At 41.9% G+C, this 22,418-nt stretch overlaps 1 protein-coding gene and 1 long non-coding RNA gene across 3 annotated transcripts in view; one reads left to right on the forward strand and one right to left on the reverse strand.

Annotated features, from left to right (window-relative positions):
* LOC103278473 (uncharacterized) overlaps window positions 1-2,738 on the reverse strand; it is a 39,950-nt gene extending 37,212 nt beyond the window's left edge. For both annotated transcript variants that reach the window (XR_010005895.1, XR_506079.3), the window contains exon 1: window positions 2,531-2,738. This is a non-coding gene — a long non-coding RNA (uncharacterized LOC103278473). The remainder of the gene's footprint in view (window positions 1-2,530) is intronic.
* Window positions 2,739-2,826: 88 nt separating this feature from the next.
* The window catches only part of eif3e (eukaryotic translation initiation factor 3 subunit E), a 40,903-nt gene continuing 21,311 nt past the window's right edge, over window positions 2,827-22,418 (forward strand). The window contains exons 1-6 of the mRNA XM_003219444.4: window positions 2,827-2,983; window positions 14,285-14,399; window positions 14,942-15,059; window positions 17,033-17,075; window positions 17,905-18,009; window positions 22,107-22,232. Of these exons, the coding sequence (XP_003219492.1) occupies window positions 2,894-2,983; window positions 14,285-14,399; window positions 14,942-15,059; window positions 17,033-17,075; window positions 17,905-18,009; window positions 22,107-22,232 (597 nt within the window). The 5' untranslated portion in view covers window positions 2,827-2,893. The remainder of the gene's footprint in view (window positions 2,984-14,284; window positions 14,400-14,941; window positions 15,060-17,032; window positions 17,076-17,904; window positions 18,010-22,106; window positions 22,233-22,418) is intronic.

The raw sequence follows: 22,418 nt of genomic DNA on the forward strand, positions 1-22,418 counted from the left end.
AAACCGCATCTCTGCATACAGACCAGCACGAACACTGCGGTCTGCAAAAGAGGCCCTGCTCTTGGTCCTACCCATCTCAAGCATAATTAGTGGGAATGAGAGGGGGGCCTTCTCTGTGATCGCCCCCCGCTTCCGGAACCCCCTCCCTAAAGAACTAAAAACGTCCTCCTTCTCTCCTTTAAAAAGCTTTTTAAAAACTTCCTATGTAGTCTAGCTTACAGAGAGGAGGAGATGAACACATCTTTATATATACCCTTGCCTGCTTGTTGGACACTTACTTTTGCTTGTTAGAAATTGGATACCATCTTATCTTTAATATTTTAGTCTAATTTTAAAGAGTATTTATTTATTTATTTGCAGTATTTATATTACTGCCTTCTCACCCTGAAGGGGACTCAGAGCGGTTTACAGAACACAGATATGGCAAGCATTCAATGCCGTTATTCAGTTAACTAGGCTAGACAACACAGAGGTGAAAGGCATTTCCCATCTTATTTCCAGTATCTTGGAGCCACTGGGGGGGGGGGGGTGCTGTCACTCCATCTTAGATGCCGAGGAGCTTGGTGTCATGCTTAAACATCCTCCTGATTCATGTCCTTAAGGGCACCTTAATTATCTCTCTAAAAGCAGTACATATTGCTCTACTCACATTTCTGCTTTCGACCTGCTAGGTGGGCAGGTGAGCTGGGGCTGATGGCAGGTGCTCACCCCAACCCGGGCTCAAACTGCTAGCCTTTCGATTGGCAGGATTTTCTGCAGCATAGTGGATTAGCCTACTATGCTAAGCCCAATCCGCAGTTCTAAGCTTTTAAAAACTTATAATGTTGTAAATGTTTGTGATGTATTATGTTTCTTTAAGTTATAATTTTTATAATTTTATTGAGATTGTTTTATCTACTGGTTTGATTTGTTATTTGTTGTTTTGGCATTGAATGTTTGCCATTGTGTTATTTTGCTGGAGACTTCCCTGAGTCTCCTTGGGGAGACAGAGCAGGTCATAAATAAATTGTTGTTGATATTGTTGTTTATGTGCCAAAATCTGAAAATATTGGAAATCTAAAACACTTCTGGTTTGAAGCATTTTGGATAAGGGATAATCTGTATCCAGTGACCATAAAAAGCACTGGTTCTCACAGGGCTACAACCCCAATGACTCCAGAGCAAGAGACTGATACATAGGCAAGAGGTCTTCGTGCACATTTACACTGTGGAATAAATGTAGTCTGACACCATTTGAACTACCATGGCACAATGCTATGGAATACTGGGAGCTTTAGTTTTAAAAGGTCCTTAGCTTTCTTTGCCAAAGAGTGGTGGTGCGTCATCAAACTTCAGCTCTCGGAATTCCATAGCATTGAACCACTGCAGTTCAAGTGCTGTCAAACTGCATTCAAACAGCAACTCTTGTCTGTTGGAGGCAAGTGTGAATGGCTGCAAGGCCAAGAACAAGCCACGAGAGTAAAGACAAAGATCCACCCAGAGGAAAAGTGTTCTGACCATACATCAAGGGAACAACTGACCGCACCGGGAAGCTAAGGAAGAAACACAACCTACAAACTATCTACAGATCCACCAAAAAAAATCCAACAAATACTACGTTCAGCAAAGGACAAGAGGGATCCTCTCACCTCTGCAGGAGTCTACCATATACCATGCACTGTGGACAAGTCTACATAGAGACCACCAAACGCAGCATTGCCCAGACACGAATCAAGAAACATGAAGGGCACTGCAGACTAACTCAACCAGAGAAGTCAGCCATAGCAGAGAAATGGATGAACCAACCTGGACACAGAATATTATTTGAGAACACAGAAATGCTGAACCACTGTAATAACCACAATGTCAGACTACACAGAGAAGCCATTGAAATCCACAAGCATGTGGACAATTTCAACAGAAAGGAGGAAACCATGAAAATGAACAATATCTGGCTACCAGTATTTAAAAAACTCTAAAATCAGTAAATAAAAAGAAACACTCTGAAAATATAATATATATATAATAACTATAATTTTATTTTTATATTCCGCCTCCATCTCCCCGAAAGGACTCGGGGAGGCTTACATGGGGATAAGCCTGATCCAACAAAAATTAAAACCAAACATAGATTAAAACATATCTCAATAAAATCAACAACATTACAACAAGACAATAACATAAAAAACTGCATCAACAGCCAATAGTCTGAGCAGTAATGGGTACTGAAATTCGGGGGAAAGGGAATTGTGCAATAGAATATCAAAACAGAGCTGGTGGACAAAAATGCAAGGGCCAATAATAAATATTAGAAGTAAAAGAGCAATGTCAGTTTAAAACAGGGGAATTCCAGACAGGAAACAATCAGGGCCAGCCAACACCTCACAACAAAGGCGGTATGCAGCCAGACCTCGAAGCTGCAAGGCTTTTCAATGCTAGTCAAGGAGATTAATTGCAACATCCACACTTGCCTCCAACAGACAAGAGTTCTTTCTCCCACTCTGGACCTTCCACAGATATATAAACCTCCCTTGCTTAGTTTCCAATATACCTCGCAAACTCTGAGGGTGCCTGCGATAGATGTTGGCGAAACGTCAGGAATATGGCCATACAGTCCGGAAAAATGACAACCCAGTGGGAAAATAATCCTGGGCGCATGCGCACGAGTTATTCTCCTAGGGACTAGTGACGCGAAAAGGAAGAGAGGCGGAGCTTGAATGCATAAGGAGGATGGGAAAAGAAGGGCGGAAGTTCTTCGACGCATGCGTAGAAAGGTTTGCTGTGCCTGGAGACGGGGCGCCCGCTTTGGCGAAGGCGGTGCGTGCTCTTGTTGCGCGTGCGCACTTTGATATCCTCGGGCGACGTCGTCGAACGTGCCGTGCGTCGGCCTTTCCCTCTCAGCGCGGCGCCCAAGATGGCGGACTACGACTTGACCACCCGCATCGCGCGCTTCTTAGACCGGCACCTGGTCTTCCCGCTCCTCGAGTTCCTCTCCGTCAAAGAGGTGAGAGCGGCGCCTCCCTTTCTCTTCAGGGGAAACCGGCGGGGGAGCCTCGGGGCGACTAGTAGGCCTCACAGGCCGGGGCTTCTTCCCATCGGCCTTCTCTTCTTCGGTGAAGAGGGAGGCGCCTCCACCTCATGGGACGCTGTGCTGAGGGAGAGACAAAGTAGCAGCCCTTTCCTTTAACCCAGATATAGGCAAACTTGGGCCCTCCCGGTGTTTTGGACTTCAACTCCCACAATTCCTAACAGCCGGTAGGCTGTTAGGAATTGTGGGAGTTGGAGTCCAAAACACCTGGAGGGCCCATGCTTGCTTTACCCTCCCTGAGATGTATTTTATTTTGAATCTGCTGGACTTCATCTTTTCTTGCCCATCAATCAACTCAGTGATATGGCGTTGTCATCTTCATTACCAGGTGGTGACAAACTTGTGCTATAACAGGTTTCACACATAGACATGCTGGAAGGAAATCTGCTTTTGTGAAGATTGCCTCTCCTAAACGTCCCGCGAATAATCTGCAATAATAGTTACATTATACTGCCTTAAGGATATAATAACAATTATTTATTTTCATTTTTATTCATTTATATACCTCTTTATCTCTGTACGGAAACTTGAAGTGGCTCACATTCAAAAACATTACAACTTAGAATACACAAATATACAATACTAAATATATTTAATATATTACCATTACTATATTACAATATTTCTATATTGTGTTATTGGTATTATATTGTATTGCATTTTAATATTATCAATGTTATATCTATATACAATATATTATATTGTTAGCATAACACAATATTAGTATTAGTATGGGGCCCCTGGTGGTGGCTCAGTGTGTTAAAGCGCTGAGCTGCTGAACTTGCAGACCGAAAGGTCCCAGGTTCAAACCCCGGGAGCAGAATGAGCGCCCGCTGCTAGCCCCAGCTCCTGTCAACCTAGCAGTTTGAAAGCATGCAAATGTGAGTAGATAAATAGGTACCGCTCCGGTGGGAAGGTAACGGCGCTCCATGCAGTCATGCCGGCCACATGACCTTGAAGGTGTCTACGGACAACGCCGGCTCTTCGGCTTAGAAATGGAGATGAGCACCAACCCCCAGAGTCGGTCACGACTGGACTTAACGTCAGGGGAAAACCTTTACCTTTATATTATTGTATTGTATTACACCACTATACTGCAATATTGTTAGTAGTAATTCATATAATATATTTATTTTATGTTTATATTCCGCCCTTCTCACCCCGAAGGGGACTCGGGGCGGATCACAGAACATACATATGTGGCAAACATTCAATGCTGTTTATACACTGACAAGACATACAATTGAACATAGACAGAGATATAAATAGGCATTTCCCATCTTTGGCATCTTAAATACCTCCTTGCTTTTAGGTGGTACCTATTTATTTACTGCTTAAAAGCCACCTATTTATTTACTGAAGCCCTGGTGGCACAGTGGGTTAAGCCGCTAAGCTGCTGAACTTGCTGACCAAAAGGTCGGCAGTTCAAATACAAGGAGCGGGGTGAGTGCCTGCTGTCAGCCCCAGCTTCTACCAACCTAGCAGTTCAAAAACATGCAAACGTGAGTAGATCAATAGATACCACTCCGGCGGGAAGGTAACGGCACACAATTCAGCCATGCTGGCCAAATGACCTTGGAGGTGTCTGTGGACAATGCCGGCTCTTCGGCTTAGAAATTGAGATCAGCACCAACCCCCAGAGTCAGAAATGATTAGACTTAATGTCAGGGGAAACCCTTTACCCTTTATTTATTTACTCACTTTGCTTTCGAACTGCTAAGTAGGCAGAAACTAAAGGCCAGGGCTAAAGGCCAGGAGCTCACTCTGGCCCAGGCTTAGAACTGTCAACCTTTCGATTAATAAGATTTACTGCTGCTGGTGGTTTAACCTGATGTGCTAAAGCCCGACCCATATTATATAATAATTATATATTATTATATTGTACTGTATTATACCACAATATATATAATATACTACCAGTATATATTGTACTATATCATAAGTTGTAGTTTATATACAATAATTTATATTACAATTTTATTAATATTATATAGAATATATTCGTATTATTACATTACAATGTTATTATTTCTATATATTATTATACTGTATATATTGAGGGGCTTCCCCGTGGTGCTGAAGGAAACACGATGGAGCTGTGTTTTCCTGGCTACCCCCTCTTCACTGTGTGACCTCAAAGTGGCAGTTTGTGTTGGTGTTTAAATGTTTAAATAACATTTAAATAAAATATAAATGAATAAATAAATATAAATAAATAACCTGTAATAGTGTTTAAATTGTACTGCATTAAGGATATAATAATAACAATAATAATAAACTTTATTTATATCCAGCCCTATGGGAACGTGGTTTCTAACAAGAAATGGCAAACATTTAGTCCCATACTAACAAACACATTGCCATGAAAATTTAAACAAAAACATCACAGGAATTTTTAAAAATTCAACTGTGAAACATTAAAAGGCAAAAATTTTGAATAAAAACTATTTAATAATATAAAATTTAAAACTCATAGCCAACATAGCCAGTGTCATAAGCCACTTTGGATTCTGTGCTAACATTGCTAAAAGTTCTAAACATATAAAACTTTAATCTGATAACGTATTTGAAACACGTTTGAAATCTTAGCAGTAATGGACCATGTTTATTTTGCTATAGATCTGCATTTGCTAGATTGCCTCGCATATACATCCCATATGTATTATGTATTATGTATTATGTAATAGAGAGGAAATGGCATTACATTAGGAGTATGACATTATAATGTTTTATAGAAATATGTATATTTGTTGAATTTTTGCTATGTTTGTGTTTTTAAATTGTGTGTAACCCGCCTCAAGCCACAAGGAGAGGCAGGTAAGAAATAAAATTATTATTATTATTATTATTATATTATATGTGAAGCAAAGCTTATGTGATGACCCATGGGCCTTGTAGTCCTGCTCATGACATTGTGATGCCTGATGAAGAAGAAAACTTGGGTTTTTTACCTTCCCAGTCAGAACTGGATTCTTCCCAGACAGATTCTTCCCAGCCAGATCTGGGAACCTTGCACCTGCAAGAGGATTATGTTCCAGAAGTATGTCAAACAAATACTGAGGCTACATCTCCAGTGTTTTCTCGCCATGAGTTTTGTAAACAACAGAGAGGTTTGGAAGCAGCCTCGCGCAGGAGTGCGAGAATAATTGCTAAGAATTTGCCAATTAAGCCTGCTTTCCATGAGAATCTTTAAGGAGTCAAACATCTGGTCTCAGAGATTAGCTTTCGTTTCTGGTTCCCAGAGAACTGCTCTCGGCGGGAAAGTTAGACTCTATATAGGTGTTTTACCCGCGGAGTAACTTTGCGGAGTCAATTCGTCAGCCTCCGGAGCGAGTTGTGTCTGGACAGCGCGCTCCGTTTCAAGCCTCGTTCCTGCTCAAGCCTTGTCCTTGTTTCCTGCCTTCGCTCCTGCTTCCCAGCCTTTGTTTACCTACGGACCTTGCCTTGTTTCCCAGGACTAAACCTTGCCTTGTTTCACGGATTTTACCAAGTTATTCCACGGACCTTGTTCTTGTTCCTCGTTACCTTGTTCCACGTTTCAAGCCTTGTTTCAAGTATCAAGTTATTTCCTAGCCTTGCTCAAGTTCATGGACTAAAGGACCTTGTCATCTCCCCTCACTTTGCCTGGCAAAGTGAGTGTTTCGGTTATTGGATTACAACTTTGGACCTTAATATTTCATATTGGACATTGTTTCTTTGGACTAATTTTGACCTTTCCTGAAAGGTCTACTTCTGGACTAACTTTTACATTTGCTTTTACTAACTTTATATATTTCCTTAATAAAGATATTAGATAGAATCTGGCCTCTGCGTATGGTTATTGGTGCTCTGTAGCCTGGGTCGTGACAGTTTGACTCCGCCACCCTAAGCACCAATTAACCTCGGCCAGAATGTCTACCGGAGTCGTACCTGGGCCGAGCGGCCAGCCGATTACCTACACCATCGACAAGGATGAGGTGGACCGAATCCGTGATAAGCTCAATGCACAGGATGGAGAAATAAAGGGTTTGAAGGAACGCGGAATCCGTCTTCCGGCCATGGCGTTGCCAACCAAGTTTACTGGAGAAGCTTCCAAGGTTCATGTTTTCCGTCGCCAATGCCAAGCTTATCTAGAGGCCCGTGATGCCGAGTTTCCCCAGGAAGACATCAAGGTGGCGTGGATTTACAGTCTCCTAGACGGGCCAGCGGCTAACTGGGCGACGGCTCTGTTCGACCAAGCCTCCCCACATCTAAGGTCAGCGCAACATTTCTTGGACCACCTTAAGGCGACCTGGGGAATCGAGGACAATTTGGAGGCAGCCGGGCACAAACTCCGCCGCCTCTTCCAAGGAGACAGACCCATGTCTCAGTACATAGCCGAGTTCCGAGTGCTGGCCCACAACACCGGCTGGAACGATGTTGCCCTCAGAGGACAATTTCGGGAGGGTCTCAACATTGAAATGCTGGAGGAAATCTCCAAGGTGGATCCTCCCCAAACGCTGGAAGCACTCATCGATCAATGTTTACGGGCTGAAGTCATGATTGCCAACAGGAAGCAGTGGGTACGAGGCCAGAGCGGTAGAGCTGGGGCAAAACCCCCCGCTCCCGCCAGCGTTCAGCCGCGTCCAGTGTGGAGACCCCCACCACCATCCCCATACCCCAGAGGGAGCGAGGAGGTGCCGATGCAGTTGGGCAATGTGCGTCCCAGATTAGATGCCGCCGAGAAGGCCCGCCGCCAACGCCTAAATCTCTGTTGGTATTGCGGGAATGGGGGCCACTTCGCCAGAGAGTGCCCAGCCAAAGGGAAGCCCGCCGCCCGTCTTGCGGCGGCGTCCTCCACGGAGACGAAGACGTCTGAGGCGGCTGGCACACAGCCGGCGGGGGAAGCCAACGACCGGGCGTAGAGAGGCTCGCCAACCCGGTCAAGAAACCCATTCAAGAGCCGCCAACCGGGGTCCTGTTCCTTCTAGTGGTCACCTTATGGTCAGCAAAAAAGGGACCCGTCATGATCCACGCCATGATAGACTCAGGAGCTACCAACAATTTCATCGATAGAGAGTATGCCGACTCTGGGATTACAATATCATGACTTCAAGAATGCCCGTGTGGTGCAAGCCATCGATGGCCGCCCTCTCAAGACGGGCCCCGTAAGCCAGTGGTCGGAACCCACCAGGATGTGGATAAGGGAACATATGGAAGAGATTTCCTTCTTTGTTACTGAGGTTCCCCATTTCCCTGTGATTTTGGGGATTCCATGGCTGACACTTCACGACCCAAGCATCTCCTGGTCCAACAGAGAACTGCAGTTTGCTTCAAAGTACTGCCAAAACCATTGCCTCGTAGCCAAGGTCTGCCATGCCACAGACACCGAGCCCATTATCACCTTGCCAAAGAAGTACTCCGAGTATTGGGATGTATTCAATGAAAAAGAAGCCGAAAAATTACCCCCACATAGACCTTATGACTGTGCCATTGACTTGGTGGAGGGGGCCCCGATCCCGCGAGGGCATCTCTACTCCCTGACTGAACCAGAGCAAGAAGCTCTCAGGGAATTCATAGAGACAAACCTTCGCAAGGGATTCATCAGACCCTCTCAATCCCCAGCCGCCTCCCCAGTGATGTTTGTGAAAAAGAAGTCAGGGGAATTACGCTTGGTGGTGGACTACAGAGCATTGAATAATATCACCAAGCGGAACAGCTATCCCCTGCCCTTAATCTCGGATCTACTAGACCGACTTCGAGGAGCCAAGGTTTACACCAAGCTGGATCTTCGGGGAGCTTACAACTTAGTTCGCATCAGAGAAGGGGACGAGTGGAAGACCGCCTTCCAGACTAAATTCGGATTATTCGAGTCCCGAGTTATGAATTATGGATTATGCGGAGCTCCCGCAACGTTCCAGCATTTTGTCAATGACATTTTCCAGGACTATCTAGATAGGTTCTTGATAATCTACCTGGACGATTTTTTGGTGTTTTCTAGATCACAATCAGAACATGAGAACCACGTCAAAATGGTGTTGCAACGATTGCGGGATCATGGACTTTATGCCAAGCTAGAAAAATGCGCTTTTGATCTACAAGAGGTAGATTTCCTTGGATACCGTATCTCGCCTCTAGGGCTCTCCATGGATCCAGCCAAGGTTTCAGCAGTATTGGAATGGCGGGCGCCAACTAACAAGAAGGAGGTGCAGCGATTCTTGGGGTTCGCGAACTATTACCGTAAGTTCATTCCAGATTTTGCCCGCTGGTCTGACCCAATCACTAGCTGCATCCGTGGAAAACAGCCCTTCCGCTGGACTGATCAAGCAGAGAAAGGGTTCCAGCAACTAAAGAAATTATTCACATCCCAGCCAATCCTTCAGCATCCAGATCCTGAAACCCTTTTTGTGGTGCAAGCGGACGCCTCTGATGTGGCAATTGGGGCTGTGCTCCTACAACCGGTGGGAGATCACCTTCATCCTTGTGCCTATTATTCTCGTCAACTAACCGCACCAGAGAGGAACTATACCATTTGGGAAAAAGAACTATTAGCCATAAAGGCAGCTTTTGAAACTTGGAGACATTGGCTAGAAGGGGCCAAATTTCCCATTGAAGTCCACACTGATCATCGGAATCTAGAACATCTAAGAACTGCCCGCAAGCTAAATCAGAGGCAGCAACGTTGGGCTTTATTCTTTGAACGTTTCAACTTCCAGATTCATTATGTGACCCCAGCCCAAACCAAGCAAGCAGACGCCCTGTCACGTAAACCGGAATACGCTGCAGGACGCAAGGAGACCTTTGAATCCCAACTACTACAACCCGAGAACTTTGCCACGCTCACAGTGGGGAACACCAAATCCACTCCCATTGATTCAACTCCCTCTACTCCAGGGCCCATCTGTGCTCAAGAAATCAGGGCTAGTCAGCAAGCAGATGCCTGGGCGCAGGACCAACTTCGTCAAGGTCTGCATTTTCCCTTTTCGCTTAAAGATGGACTGCTTTGCTATAGAAATCATGTTTATATCCCACCCGGACCGGGCAGGGAAAAAGCACTTCGTCTGTGTCATGACTGCAAACCAGCAGGGCATTTCGGACTATTTAAAACCATGCATTTGATCCTAAGAGATTTCTGGTGGCCCAAGATCCGCAAGGATGTGGAAAAATATGTTAACACCTGCCCAGTATGCCAGCGCTCCAAGATAAGAAGGGAGAAGCCCTCAGGGCTTCTACACCCCCTTCCTAACCCATCTCGCCCATGGGAAATAATTTCTGCGGATTTTATCACTGACTTACCACCTTCCTGTGGATTCACCACGATCCTAGTGGTGGTGGACCTTTTCACCAAGTTAGCCCATTTCATTCCCTGTGAAGGTCTTCCCACGGCCCAAGAGACTGCAGATTTATTCCTCCAACATGTTTTCAGACTACATGGATTGCCCAAGAGTTTGGTCACAGACCGTGGATCCCAATTCACCTCTCGTTTCTGGAAGGCACTACAAAAACTATTGGGCATAGACTCTCGTTTATCTTCAGCTCATCATCCCCAAACGGATGGGCAAACGGAGCGCACCAATGCCACCTTGGAACAGTACCTTCGCTGTTATGTAAACTACCAACAGGACAATTGGGCTTCTCTGTTACCACTGTCGGAATTTGCCTACAACAATGGAGTCCAGGCTTCTACAAAAGAAACGCCGTTCTTTGCAAACTACGGCTTCCATCCACGTTTCTTTCCCCCTGTCATTGAAACTTCAGATGTTCCCGCAGCAGAAGATTGGCTGCAGGAACTCACAGCGGTGCAACAACTTTTGCTCCAGCAACTGGAACAAGCCAAGGAGGACTATAAACGTCACGCGGACAAACATCGCCAGCCGGGCCCCGAAATCAAGGTAGGAGATCGGGTTTTTCTGTCCACTCGCTTTTTGCCCTCCCATCGCCCTTGCCGGAAGTTAGATGCCCGTTTCATTGGCCCCTATCCAGTGGTGGCGCAACTTAACCCCGTGACTTTCAAACTCCAACTTCCGCGCTCAATGCGCATTCACCCAGTGTTTCACCGCTCCCTGCTCCTTCCGGCGGATGGTGTGCGGCCAGATGTAGACCGGCCGGCCCCCGTCCCTATTTTGGTGGATGGGGAGGACGAGTTCGAGGTTCAGGACATTTTGGATTCTCGCTTTCACCGCCGCCGCCTGCAATATCTCATTGACTGGGTGGGTTTTGGCCCTGAGGAACGCTCTTGGGAAGACGCTTCCACAGTTCACGCTCCTGATTTAACCCGTCGCTTCCATCAGACCTATCCCGCCAAGCCACGACCTCGCGCCTCGGGGAGAGAGTCCCAGTTTGGGAGGGGGCTTGAGGAGGGGGATAGTGTGATGACCCATGGGCCTTGTAGTCCTGCTCATGACATTGTGATGCCTGATGAAGAAGAAAACTTGGGTTTTTTACCTTCCCAGTCAGAACTGGATTCTTCCCAGACAGATTCTTCCCAGCCAGATCTGGGAACCTTGCACCTGCAAGAGGATTATGTTCCAGAAGTATGTCAAACAAATACTGAGGCTACATCTCCAGTGTTTTCTCGCCATGAGTTTTGTAAACAACAGAGAGGTTTGGAAGCAGCCTCGCGCAGGAGTGCGAGAATAATTGCTAAGAATTTGCCAATTAAGCCTGCTTTCCATGAGAATCTTTAAGGAGTCAAACATCTGGTCTCAGAGATTAGCTTTCGTTTCTGGTTCCCAGAGAACTGCTCTCGGCGGGAAAGTTAGACTCTATATAGGTGTTTTACCCGCGGAGTAACTTTGCGGAGTCAATTCGTCAGCCTCCGGAGCGAGTTGTGTCTGGACAGCGCGCTCCGTTTCAAGCCTCGTTCCTGCTCAAGCCTTGTCCTTGTTTCCTGCCTTCGCTCCTGCTTCCCAGCCTTTGTTTACCTACGGACCTTGCCTTGTTTCCCAGGACTAAACCTTGCCTTGTTTCACGGATTTTACCAAGTTATTCCACGGACCTTGTTCTTGTTCCTCGTTACCTTGTTCCACGTTTCAAGCCTTGTTTCAAGTATCAAGTTATTTCCTAGCCTTGCTCAAGTTCATGGACTAAAGGACCTTGTCATCTCCCCTCACTTTGCCTGGCAAAGTGAGTGTTTCGGTTATTGGATTACAACTTTGGACCTTAATATTTCATATTGGACATTGTTTCTTTGGACTAATTTTGACCTTTCCTGAAAGGTCTACTTCTGGACTAACTTTTACATTTGCTTTTACTAACTTTATATATTTCCTTAATAAAGATATTAGATAGAATCTGGCCTCTGCGTATGGTTATTGGTGCTCTGTAGCCTGGGTCGTGACAGCTTAGTAGTACTGTACAAAGTTAGATACTTATATGTTTGATACTGTTTTTATTTGACATGGTGTTTGACAACTAATGAGAAGTAAGTTATGGTCTTTGTCAATAGACAGCTTTTATAGCTGCTTTTTGTGATACCTTTGTGGTAGTAAAATTGAATTAAAATGGCACATTTATCTGAAGGATCACTATGGATAATATAAATAATGATGTGCATTGCGACAAATTGAGTATTAATTTTATAAGTTTCCAGTATGAATATTGCCTCTGCCATAAACTCTCTAGGGCCCCTTCCACACAGCTGAATAAAATCCCACATTATCTTCTTTGAACTGGAATATATGGCAGTATGGACTTAGATAACCCAGTTCAAAGCAGATATTGTGGGATGTTATGCCTTGATATTCTGGATTATATGGCTATGTGGAAGGCCACATATTACTGTATCAGTGTATTGCTTTTTTGTAGAGATAGAATTGCATCAGAGTCTGACATGCCTGCATTAGAATGGTGGTGTCCTTTACTTAACAAGATTCAGTTGGTGAAAGTGTGCATTAGTATTTTATTTATTATGTAAGTTGCACATCCTCTGCCCAAAATGGGACCAAAACTGTTCCATATTTTGGATATTTTCAGATTTTGGACTATGTGCATATATATAGTGAAATATCTTGGAGATGGGACCTATATACATGAAATTATGCTTGTAGCTTGAACGCAATTTTACACCCAATATTTTTAATAATTTTGGGCATGAAACAAAGTTTGTGTACATTGAACCACCAAAAAGTAAAAGTGTCGCTATCTCAAACATCTATGTAGACTGTTTTGAATTTTGGAGTATTTTGGATTTTAGAATTCAGCCGCTAAAGATTCAGCCACTAAAGCATAATGATTTTCTCAAAATATATATATATATATATAGCTTTGTTAGTTACAGAATAAGATAGAGATGACAAAAAGGAACGAAAAATGGCAGCAACTGGTTTTTATTTTTGAACAAACTTTTTATGAACATAGACACACTTTTTCAGATGCCCATTTGATAGTGCATCTAGAGAAGGTGGTTTATATCCAAAAAAGCTCATGTAGAAATAAAACAATACTCTTAAAGGTCATTTCCCCACCCCCTCTCTTTTGTCTGATGCCTTTTGTCCCAAGGCTGGTGCCTTCTTGTGCCTTCTTTGTTTACTTGAAATTGTATGGTCAATATTTGTGAAGTGTTCAAAACTGTGTTAAATTGGAGGGAAAATATTGAGGAGGAAGGTCTATTCTGGATGACATAGCTTTCCTGGCAGGTTAATATTAAAATCTGTTGGGAGTTTTTCAGATCTCTTAGATTCTTCTTATGACCCTAGAAATATGACCATGGAAGTTAGTTACAATTGGTGTCTATTGTTAACTTAAAGGAGTAAGAGATTTATGTGGTCATAGGCTGAGTTTTGCTACAGTGATATTTGACAACTGCAGTAGCGTCTCACTTATCCAACGTTCTGGATTATCCAACGCATTTTTGTCGTCAAAGTTTTCAATATATCATGATATTTTGGTGCTAAATTCATAAATACAGTAATTACTACATAGCATTACTGCATATTGAACTACTTTTTCTGTCAAATTTGTTGTATAACATGATGTTTTGGTGCTTAATTTGTAAAATCATAACCTAATTTGATGTTTAATAGGCTTTTCCTTAATGCCTCCTTATTATCCAACATATTCACTTATCCAACGTTCTGCCGGCCCATTTATGTTGGATAAGTGAGACTCTACTGTAGTAGGATCTATTTTTCACTGCTATGGTTCTACTCCATTTGATGCACACATTGTCTTATTGTAAATTTCAATGGAAGGAAACTACAGTTCTTAAATAAGTGTGCTGTTGCAGTAACAAGTTTGTCAAACATTATTTTTCTTCAGATATACAATGAAAAAGAACTACTTCAAGGGAAACTTGATCTCCTTAGTGACACCAAGATGGTGGACTTTGCTATGGATATTTACAAAAACCTTTATTCTGATGACATTCCTCATGGTAAGCTCTAACATGGTCTGTCTTCTTACTTTCAAAAGGATGCAACAATAAATAACAATGTAGATGAGATCATGAGTCTTTAATTTATAATGAATGTGTCCATTCGTTTTCTCAGTTTTATTTTCAGTCTTACTCATTTCTGTGTCCCAGTGCAAAGAGCTCTAGTTTACCATTCCAGTTGAGTACCTGCAGCCTGAATACTGAGCCACAAAACTAGTTTGTAATCCAGACATTGAGATAAGAGGAACAGAAGACAGGTTGTGCTTCCATTCCAGTGGTAGCCTTGTACATAACATGGTCTCTGCTTGAAATGGGAAAAGACCATTTGTCTTTTTTGAGATTGGGAAAGACTGGGTTTAAAAATACACATTGTTTATAATTTGCTTATTTATGGATGAGAGGGTGATGATGAGAGGCTAAGAGAAATTGCTTATCTCAGCTGTTCCACCAATTGTCACACTTAATGGACATTTAGCAGTATGTAACAATTACAAAGAATGAGTGTACACATTGTTTATCTTGAGTTTTATTTTTCTTCCCAGCATTGCGTGAAAAGAGAACCACAGTTGTAGCACAGCTAGAACAGCTTAAAGCAGAAACTGATCCAATTGTCAAGATGTTTGAAGACCCAGAAACTACACGACAAATGCAGTCTACCAGGTAGTCATGTTAGCTTGTGCTTCATGCATTTCCAACTAAAAGATTGTAAAGTCGGTTCTATATATATATTTGTACATTTGACTTTTGGGGATTTTATTGAACTTATTTCTCATTCCTCGAGCACAACTCTGATCAATTTCCATTGAAAGCTGACTATGGAGTTACATAGGAGGCCTTAGAGATCCCTAGAGAGGTGTTTTTTTCTTTTCATTTGCCGCTTTCCCCCTTTTGCAGGGGTTCTGTGCCCCTAACCCTAGTGAGGGTTTACTGTAGTTGTTTGCAGAGTTGGGCTATGACATTGTTTTTGGTATAGATTTAAGCTTCCAGAACTATTCTCTTTTAATACTTTGCCTTATCGTAAAATAAATTGTGTGCAATTTGTCTTACTAAGTGTTCTGCCATGACAATTTTATTGATGACAAGTCCAATTTTTAATGATGATTCCAATTCTGCAATTAATAATTCTGCAATATTTTACTGCATCATGTTTATAATTCACTTTTCTAGTGAAAATATTGCTATTAAAGATTGCTAAAACAAGAATTTGCTTTAAATGTATTCTGGTTTTAAATGTATTCTGGTTTTAAACCAATCTTTGTTGGTTGGCAATAGTTGCATTTCTGATATGATGCATACTGTCCTTTTGTATCATTTTTAAAAATTAAATAATTTTAGTTGTTGGTGAACTTGTTCATATTAAAGTAATAGCCATCTCTGATATTTACATGGTAGTTACAGGCATCACTTGCTGTTTTTGATTTATTAGTTTCTAATTATTTTATACATGTATTCTCTGCATGTATGGATTTTGATCCGTGCTTTTTATTTTTCATCCTTTATACTTGATTGTAATTTGAAAATCCTCATTTGTTGCTTAGAGTAGGTATTCTTTCAAAATGATTCTAACTTATGGCATATTTAGGACAAATTTATCACAGGGCTTTCGTGGTGTTAGGGATTCCTCTTCTTCAGAAGAGGAAGGGAAGCAGGAAAGTGTTCATGAATCTCAGGGTGAGTTGGAATCTGAGGAAGAGATTTTGCAAGTACCCTCATTTCAGGAGAAGCGAAAGGAAACAGAGCAGGGACGTTGTTCAGCTAGAATAGCTGCCAGAAATGCAGCGGAGTAATTAGGAACTGCTCTAGCAGCTGGGAGGGGACTCAGGGCTATAACGCAGAAGCAGGTGCAGCCAGCTCTTGCTGGTAACAAACTGACTCTTTGCTCCCCTTGTGCCTGCTTCAAGTCTGCATCTGGGAAACTGCTCCTAGGGATTTATTGCTGTTTCTCTGTCTGAAGTAAGACTGCTATTTGATTTGGGAATTTAACAAAGACTAAGAACTGTGATTACCCTAAGACTTCCTTGCTTCCTTTTGCATTATTCCACTGAGTGTGCTGTACTTTGTTTTGCTGAAGTAAAGCAGTTTTCATTTACTTACCACAGTGTTTTAAGGCTGTTCTTGAAAGACAAAACAGGACATGTGGCAAGATTTGATCAGAGTGGGTTTGCCATTGTTTTCTTCTGAGGTTAGGAGAGTCTCACTTGCTGCGGCCGGGAAAAATTTGAACCTTAGACTTCCAGTGTCCTAGTCCAGTATTCCAAACACTATACCATACTGACTAGAATCCTGGTAAACTAGCTGAATATCTTAAAACTTATTGATAGTTTGTCTTAGAAATAAAGGAAGCAAGCTATGAGCCTCTCCCCCCCCCCCCCCATCAAAGCTGATTTTATATGAAGCTGACCTTTGTATACATATGTGTTGGCAAAAAGTGTTGTATATATAGCCAGCTGCATGTAAAAGGATATGCTGGAGTCAAGTGTCATCTGCCTTGCACAAAGAGTAATCCATCTTAATACATGATATCTATATATTTGATTGAATTATCATTTAATAGACGGGTGTATTTTTCTCTTTGATAATTTTGTAAATCGGTAGTGATCTATAGCACAACAGTTAACCTTTCTTTGTTTCAGGGATGGTCGGATGCTGTTTGACTACTTAGCAGACAAACATGGTGTAGGTATTCAGTCTATAATACTGAGTTATGTGATGTTTTGAATGCCATTGTGATCAGCTAGCGTATTAATGGAAAGCATGCTTTGACATCTACTGTAAATTCTTTTAGATATTTACAGTTTATAACTGGTTTGCTGTTGAGGGCTAATGGAGGCCAACAGTATCTGGAGGGCTATGGCTACTTCAACCCATAGTAGCAAATGTGTTTGGCACATAGTTGATACCTCAGTAGTCTAAAAAACCTGGGTTTACTACAACATGTTATATGTTTATCATTGTCACTGAGATGTAATTTTTTATACTTAAATCAAAGATTTCCTGTACTTTAAATCATAACAGCAACCAGCAGTATATATCAATGAAGGAGGTTTTACCCTAAACCTTTGTATGCTCTGTGAGTTTCATGCTTACAATGTTATGTTATTATGTTGAGAAGATAATTCTCCATTTTTAGTCCATTGCACAGCCATGATTAGACCAGACATGAATCTATTATAGGCAACTTGTGACCCTCAGCCTAATTTTAAAAGCCCATTGTAGCTGATCAGATATTTGCAATAGTGACTTTCCTGTTTTCCAGCAGCTTGCTTAGAGTGGAGTTGGAAATAGGTAAGAGAAAATGAAACAACACTAGAGAAGTGTGGCAGAAAGACAACTTACTTTAGGTTATGCCACCGTTAGGTTCTAGCATCAGTGGTTCCCACTGCCATATGCAGCCCATGATAGACAGCTTCTAAAAATTTGACAGAATAACATTTTCCCATGCCTCCTTGCTGTTGAATCAGATGAAACCTTTTATTGATACTATTTGTCCTGATTTATCTTTCAGTTTAGGCAGGAATATCTAGACACACTCTACCGATATGCAAAAATCCAGTATGAATGTGGCAACTATCCCGGAGCAGCAGAATACCTGTACTTGTTTAGGGTTTTGGTAAGTTTTTAAATGAGCATGATTTTTACATGTTTATAGCCTCTGACCTGGAGAGACAGAATTTGCTGTTTAAAAAGGGTATGTTTTTAAGAGAATATTAACATCTGGAGATTAAAGTAATACTCTACTTATAGGTTAAATGATCATAACAGACTATTTGTTCTTTTGTGTTTGATTCTTGAAAGTCTGACACATCTAGAACACATAGATTGAAATTGTATGTGTAAGGATAAATGAAATGGATCTCTCAAGTTGGTGCTTCTGGGAATCATTCCTCTTCAGATATTGGACTACTGTTATTGTACCATAGGAAGTATATTGCAGTTCAGCAACTTCCGAGTGGATATGTTACTACATTCCTGTTTTATACATAAACTGGTTACATATCTGTCCTTAATTTGTGAAACATGAATTAATGTAGCTATAAACGCTGAGCTGACTACCAAATGGATAAGTGCACTAGTCCAGCAAAGAGAGATATCCATATAAGAGTTAAAGATACATACATACAATATCTGTTATACCTCTAGATGTTTTGGGGTGTACCCCCCAAAATGACCTTGAAAGTGAGGCTCTTGTCAAAAAAGGCTTATGTTATAGCAGTGATGGTAGTGCCTTACCTTGCCTCCTCTCTAGTGTAGCTTATCTATTGATTTTCTTCATACATTTAGAACAGAAGAAAATACCATCTTGTTTAGAAAGATAGAAAAGTTATTAGATTGTAGATGGATTTTTATCTACTTAGTGATTTTTATGGGTATGGCATAGTGCGTAAGATAATACATTTTCACTTTGTTTAGTTTTATTACATTGTGTAATGTGTAATTTATAATGTAATTTCTGAAGAGTCTGTCAAAAAGATACATGGATGTAGCGAAATAACAAAGAATCTGACTGGTTAATTTCTAATTTTCAACTCACTGGTATACAGACAAGCTAAAGGTATTTAGTATATGGGAACAATTAGCTGAACAGGTGCTCACAGGAATTTTGTCAAATATGTGTAGAATATTTTGAAGGATTTAGAGTAATATTTACTTGGAAAATAGCTTGTTTTGAAAGCAACTTGATTTTTACAAAATTCTGACAGGTTCTCTCTCTCTTAGCTTATACAAAGATCTCAGAAATGCAGTTACATGACATGTGCAACAGCATGAAGAGTGGATTATTCATGTTCCTTGCTAATGTGTGTGGTGAAGGGGAGGACTACATTTTAAGAAGGAAGATGTATTTTGTTGCAGTCCCAGCACAGTAAACTTATTATGCTGTCTGAGTGGCTATTTTATTTTGTTAAGAAATGATACCTCATAGTTGGGGAAAGTCCAGATATTGAAGCTACTCTAGCATAGCCTTTCCTGAAAGCAAGTTACTGTGCAGTGCCAAGTAAAGTTGTTTGGAAATAAGCCAATATAGAAAGTGTTGGTTTTGCCCCCTGAACTTCTCTGTTCTAATCAAGAGGAAATTAGCATTTCCCCAAACTAGATAATCAAGCTGTTAATGTTTCTGAAGCATATCAACAAATTATTTTTTATGCTTTCAAAAATTTCAGCTACCCTGATCTCAGTGGCCAGCAACCAATGGTATCACTCCACTAGTGGAAATAATTTAGTACTCACAATTACATCTTTGGGGACTTTATGCAAGGAGGGGTATCCAGTTTAGCTTACAGGTTTTCCAAAACGTCAAAAGACTACAAGAACAGATGTACAACTGAGAAAAATAGTGAAGCTCTGCTAGTGCACCTTTTTTTTTACTCACATTATGTTGGATTAAGGCTTTTGTGTGCAGTGTTCAGTGATGTGTTAGGGGTTCTTCTTCATTCATCTGTACACAGTATTCAAGATGAAGTGACAGTAAACACTACCCATATTTACTCAAGTCTAGTGTGCCATTGATTGTAATGTGCTCCTCAATTTTGAGGGGTGCATTACCAAAAAATGGATTTGCCATCCAATGTAATGTGCCCCTTCCCAGCTGGGTGCAGCATGGAGATGTAATCACTTTTCCCCTTCCAGCCTCAGCTTGGTGGGGATGGGGGTGCCCCTTCTCCTTTGTGTCTCAGGCCACACTGGCTGAGAGATGTGGGTGTTTCTTCTTTGCCTCTCAGCTGGGAGGTGAAGGAGTAACTGGCTGTGAAGGGAGGGAAGGGGACGTCTTTGCCTTTCAGCTGAGAGGTGAGGGGGTAGCCGACAGGATGGGGTATGTGTGTCTCCTTTGCCTGGAAACTGGCTGGAAGTGTTTCCCTCCCCTCCCAGCTTCCCCCTTGCCTTTCAGCTGAAAGGCAAGGAAGTAGCACCTCCATGGCCTGAATGAGGCCAGTTGAGAAGCTGCCACTCCTCTGTCAGGCTGAGGTTGGGGAGTTTGCTAGTCTCAGCCTGATGGAGTGGCATAGGCAAGATTTAGGTGTGCAATTGTAATGCACCATTGAATGTAATGTGCATCTCCATTTTGGCTAAGCAGCTTAGCTAAAAATGATGTGCATTACATTCGAGTAACTACAGTAATTCATATTTCAAACATTTGTCAACAAATTCAGTATAGGTTATAGTGATTCATTATTAGGACAAGAAGCATATAATTTAAGATAATAAGGTCCTGTTGTATTTTTATCAGTGTACTAATAATTAAGTGTATTCTGAATACAGTAGAGTCTCGGTTAACCGAGCCACGGTTAACCGAGCCTCCGTATTATCCGAGGCGCTGCCAGGGACTCCCCTCCCTCTCCCTCTCCTTCTCTCGAGCAAAGGGAGCTCGAGAGAAGGAGAGGGAGGAGGAAGTGCCCTGGGATAGGCGAGGGCTCGGCCCAGAGAAGCGCCCCGCGATTGCTGCAGCAGCGATCCAGCAAAGGCCTGTCCCTCCAAGAGACGAGGAGCATGCCGTGGGATTTCCTCGGTCAGGCCCTTGCTGGAGGAAACTCTTTCCTCCAGCAAGGGCCTGGCCAAAGGAGATCCGGGGAGATGTCCCTCGGCGAGCCCTCGCCCCTTGGGAAGCGCCTGTGAGCATTGCTAGGCAGCAGCGCTCACGGGTGCTTTCCTTAATTGGATTGCCGGGAGGGATAATAGGGCCTCCTGGCAATCCGAGCAGTTTGGTTATCTGAGATTGGGCCCGCCCCTTTATCTCAGATAACTGAAACTCTACAGTATTATAAAGCATTATTTATTTATTTTATTTCAATCATTTCTATCTCATCCTTCTCACCCGAAGGAACTTTATAACTTATTTACCTGCAAGTAATTTGTGAGCAAAAAATAATAATTTTAAGGGGCTGTTTCCAAAACTCAGGCTATGAAAAAACTTTTGCAGTTGATCTGAGACTGGACTTTATTCTCATAATAATTTGATATAGTTCATAACTTTCAAATGAACCTGACAGACTCTATTCTCTATGAGAGATTTGGAGGAAATGTCACAAGGTATTGTGGCCAGACTTGTCTTTCATGAGATAGTTTTTTTTTTTTTGATAAACATGAAATTCTGTTACAAGGAAGTTGATACATAAATATGCTAAAAGATGCCAGACTGAACTGTAACTGTACCTGTTGGAATTGTAAGCTCTTCCCCTATGATATACAAAAGATATCTTGACTTGAAATTACATAGAAGTCATGATGTCTGCATCCTTCACTCCTTAAGAGTCTGCAAACTTTGGTATATGGGCCTGGTTTTTGTCTAGATTTTCTTTATTCTGATTAGCAAAGGTTTTCAGTAGAGTTGGTGGTTTTACCACTTAGGCTTTAAACCCTTTTAAATTAGTGCGTGAAACCCCAAACTAGACAAAAGTTTTGTTGACGGAGGGCTCCTTACTGCTTGAACTTAATGTTCTGTGCAGAAGCTATGGCTGCCAATTCTTTAGACTTTCCTAGGTTTTTATCATCTCCATCTGAACCTCTTTGGAAATGCCTACTGCTGATTGTTTCCTTGAAAATCAAAACTGATTTGCTAAATGAAACACAGCTCATTTTCCCAAAATTGTGGAGCAAGCATGTCAGAGGCATATTCTCTCTAGTGGTGCCAGCAAGTCTCTAATCAAAATGTTTGACCTAGAGAAATATTAAATTATTGTGGTTATTGTAATTGGATTCACTTATTCAAAACAGGTCCCATCAACAGATAGAAATGCTTTGAGTTCTCTCTGGGGAAAGCTGGCATCTGAAATTCTGGTGCAGAACTGGGATGCTGCCATGGAGGACCTTACACGATTGAAAGAAACAATTGATAATAACGTAAGTCTCATTTTGACTGCATACTGAAAGATATTTAAAGTAGGAAAGGAAAAGAATTTCAGTTAGTGACAAATTTTTAATACCAGCATGTATTTTCCTCATGGTTAACATAGCTTTAACTTTTCAGTTAACTGTTTTCGTGTGCTTGTGTAGCTCAAAGGTGCAAGACAGAATGAGTTAACAGTC

This window comes from Anolis carolinensis, chromosome 4 (genome assembly GCF_035594765.1).
Source record: "Anolis carolinensis isolate JA03-04 chromosome 4, rAnoCar3.1.pri, whole genome shotgun sequence".
Taxonomy (NCBI): domain Eukaryota; kingdom Metazoa; phylum Chordata; class Lepidosauria; order Squamata; family Dactyloidae; genus Anolis; species Anolis carolinensis.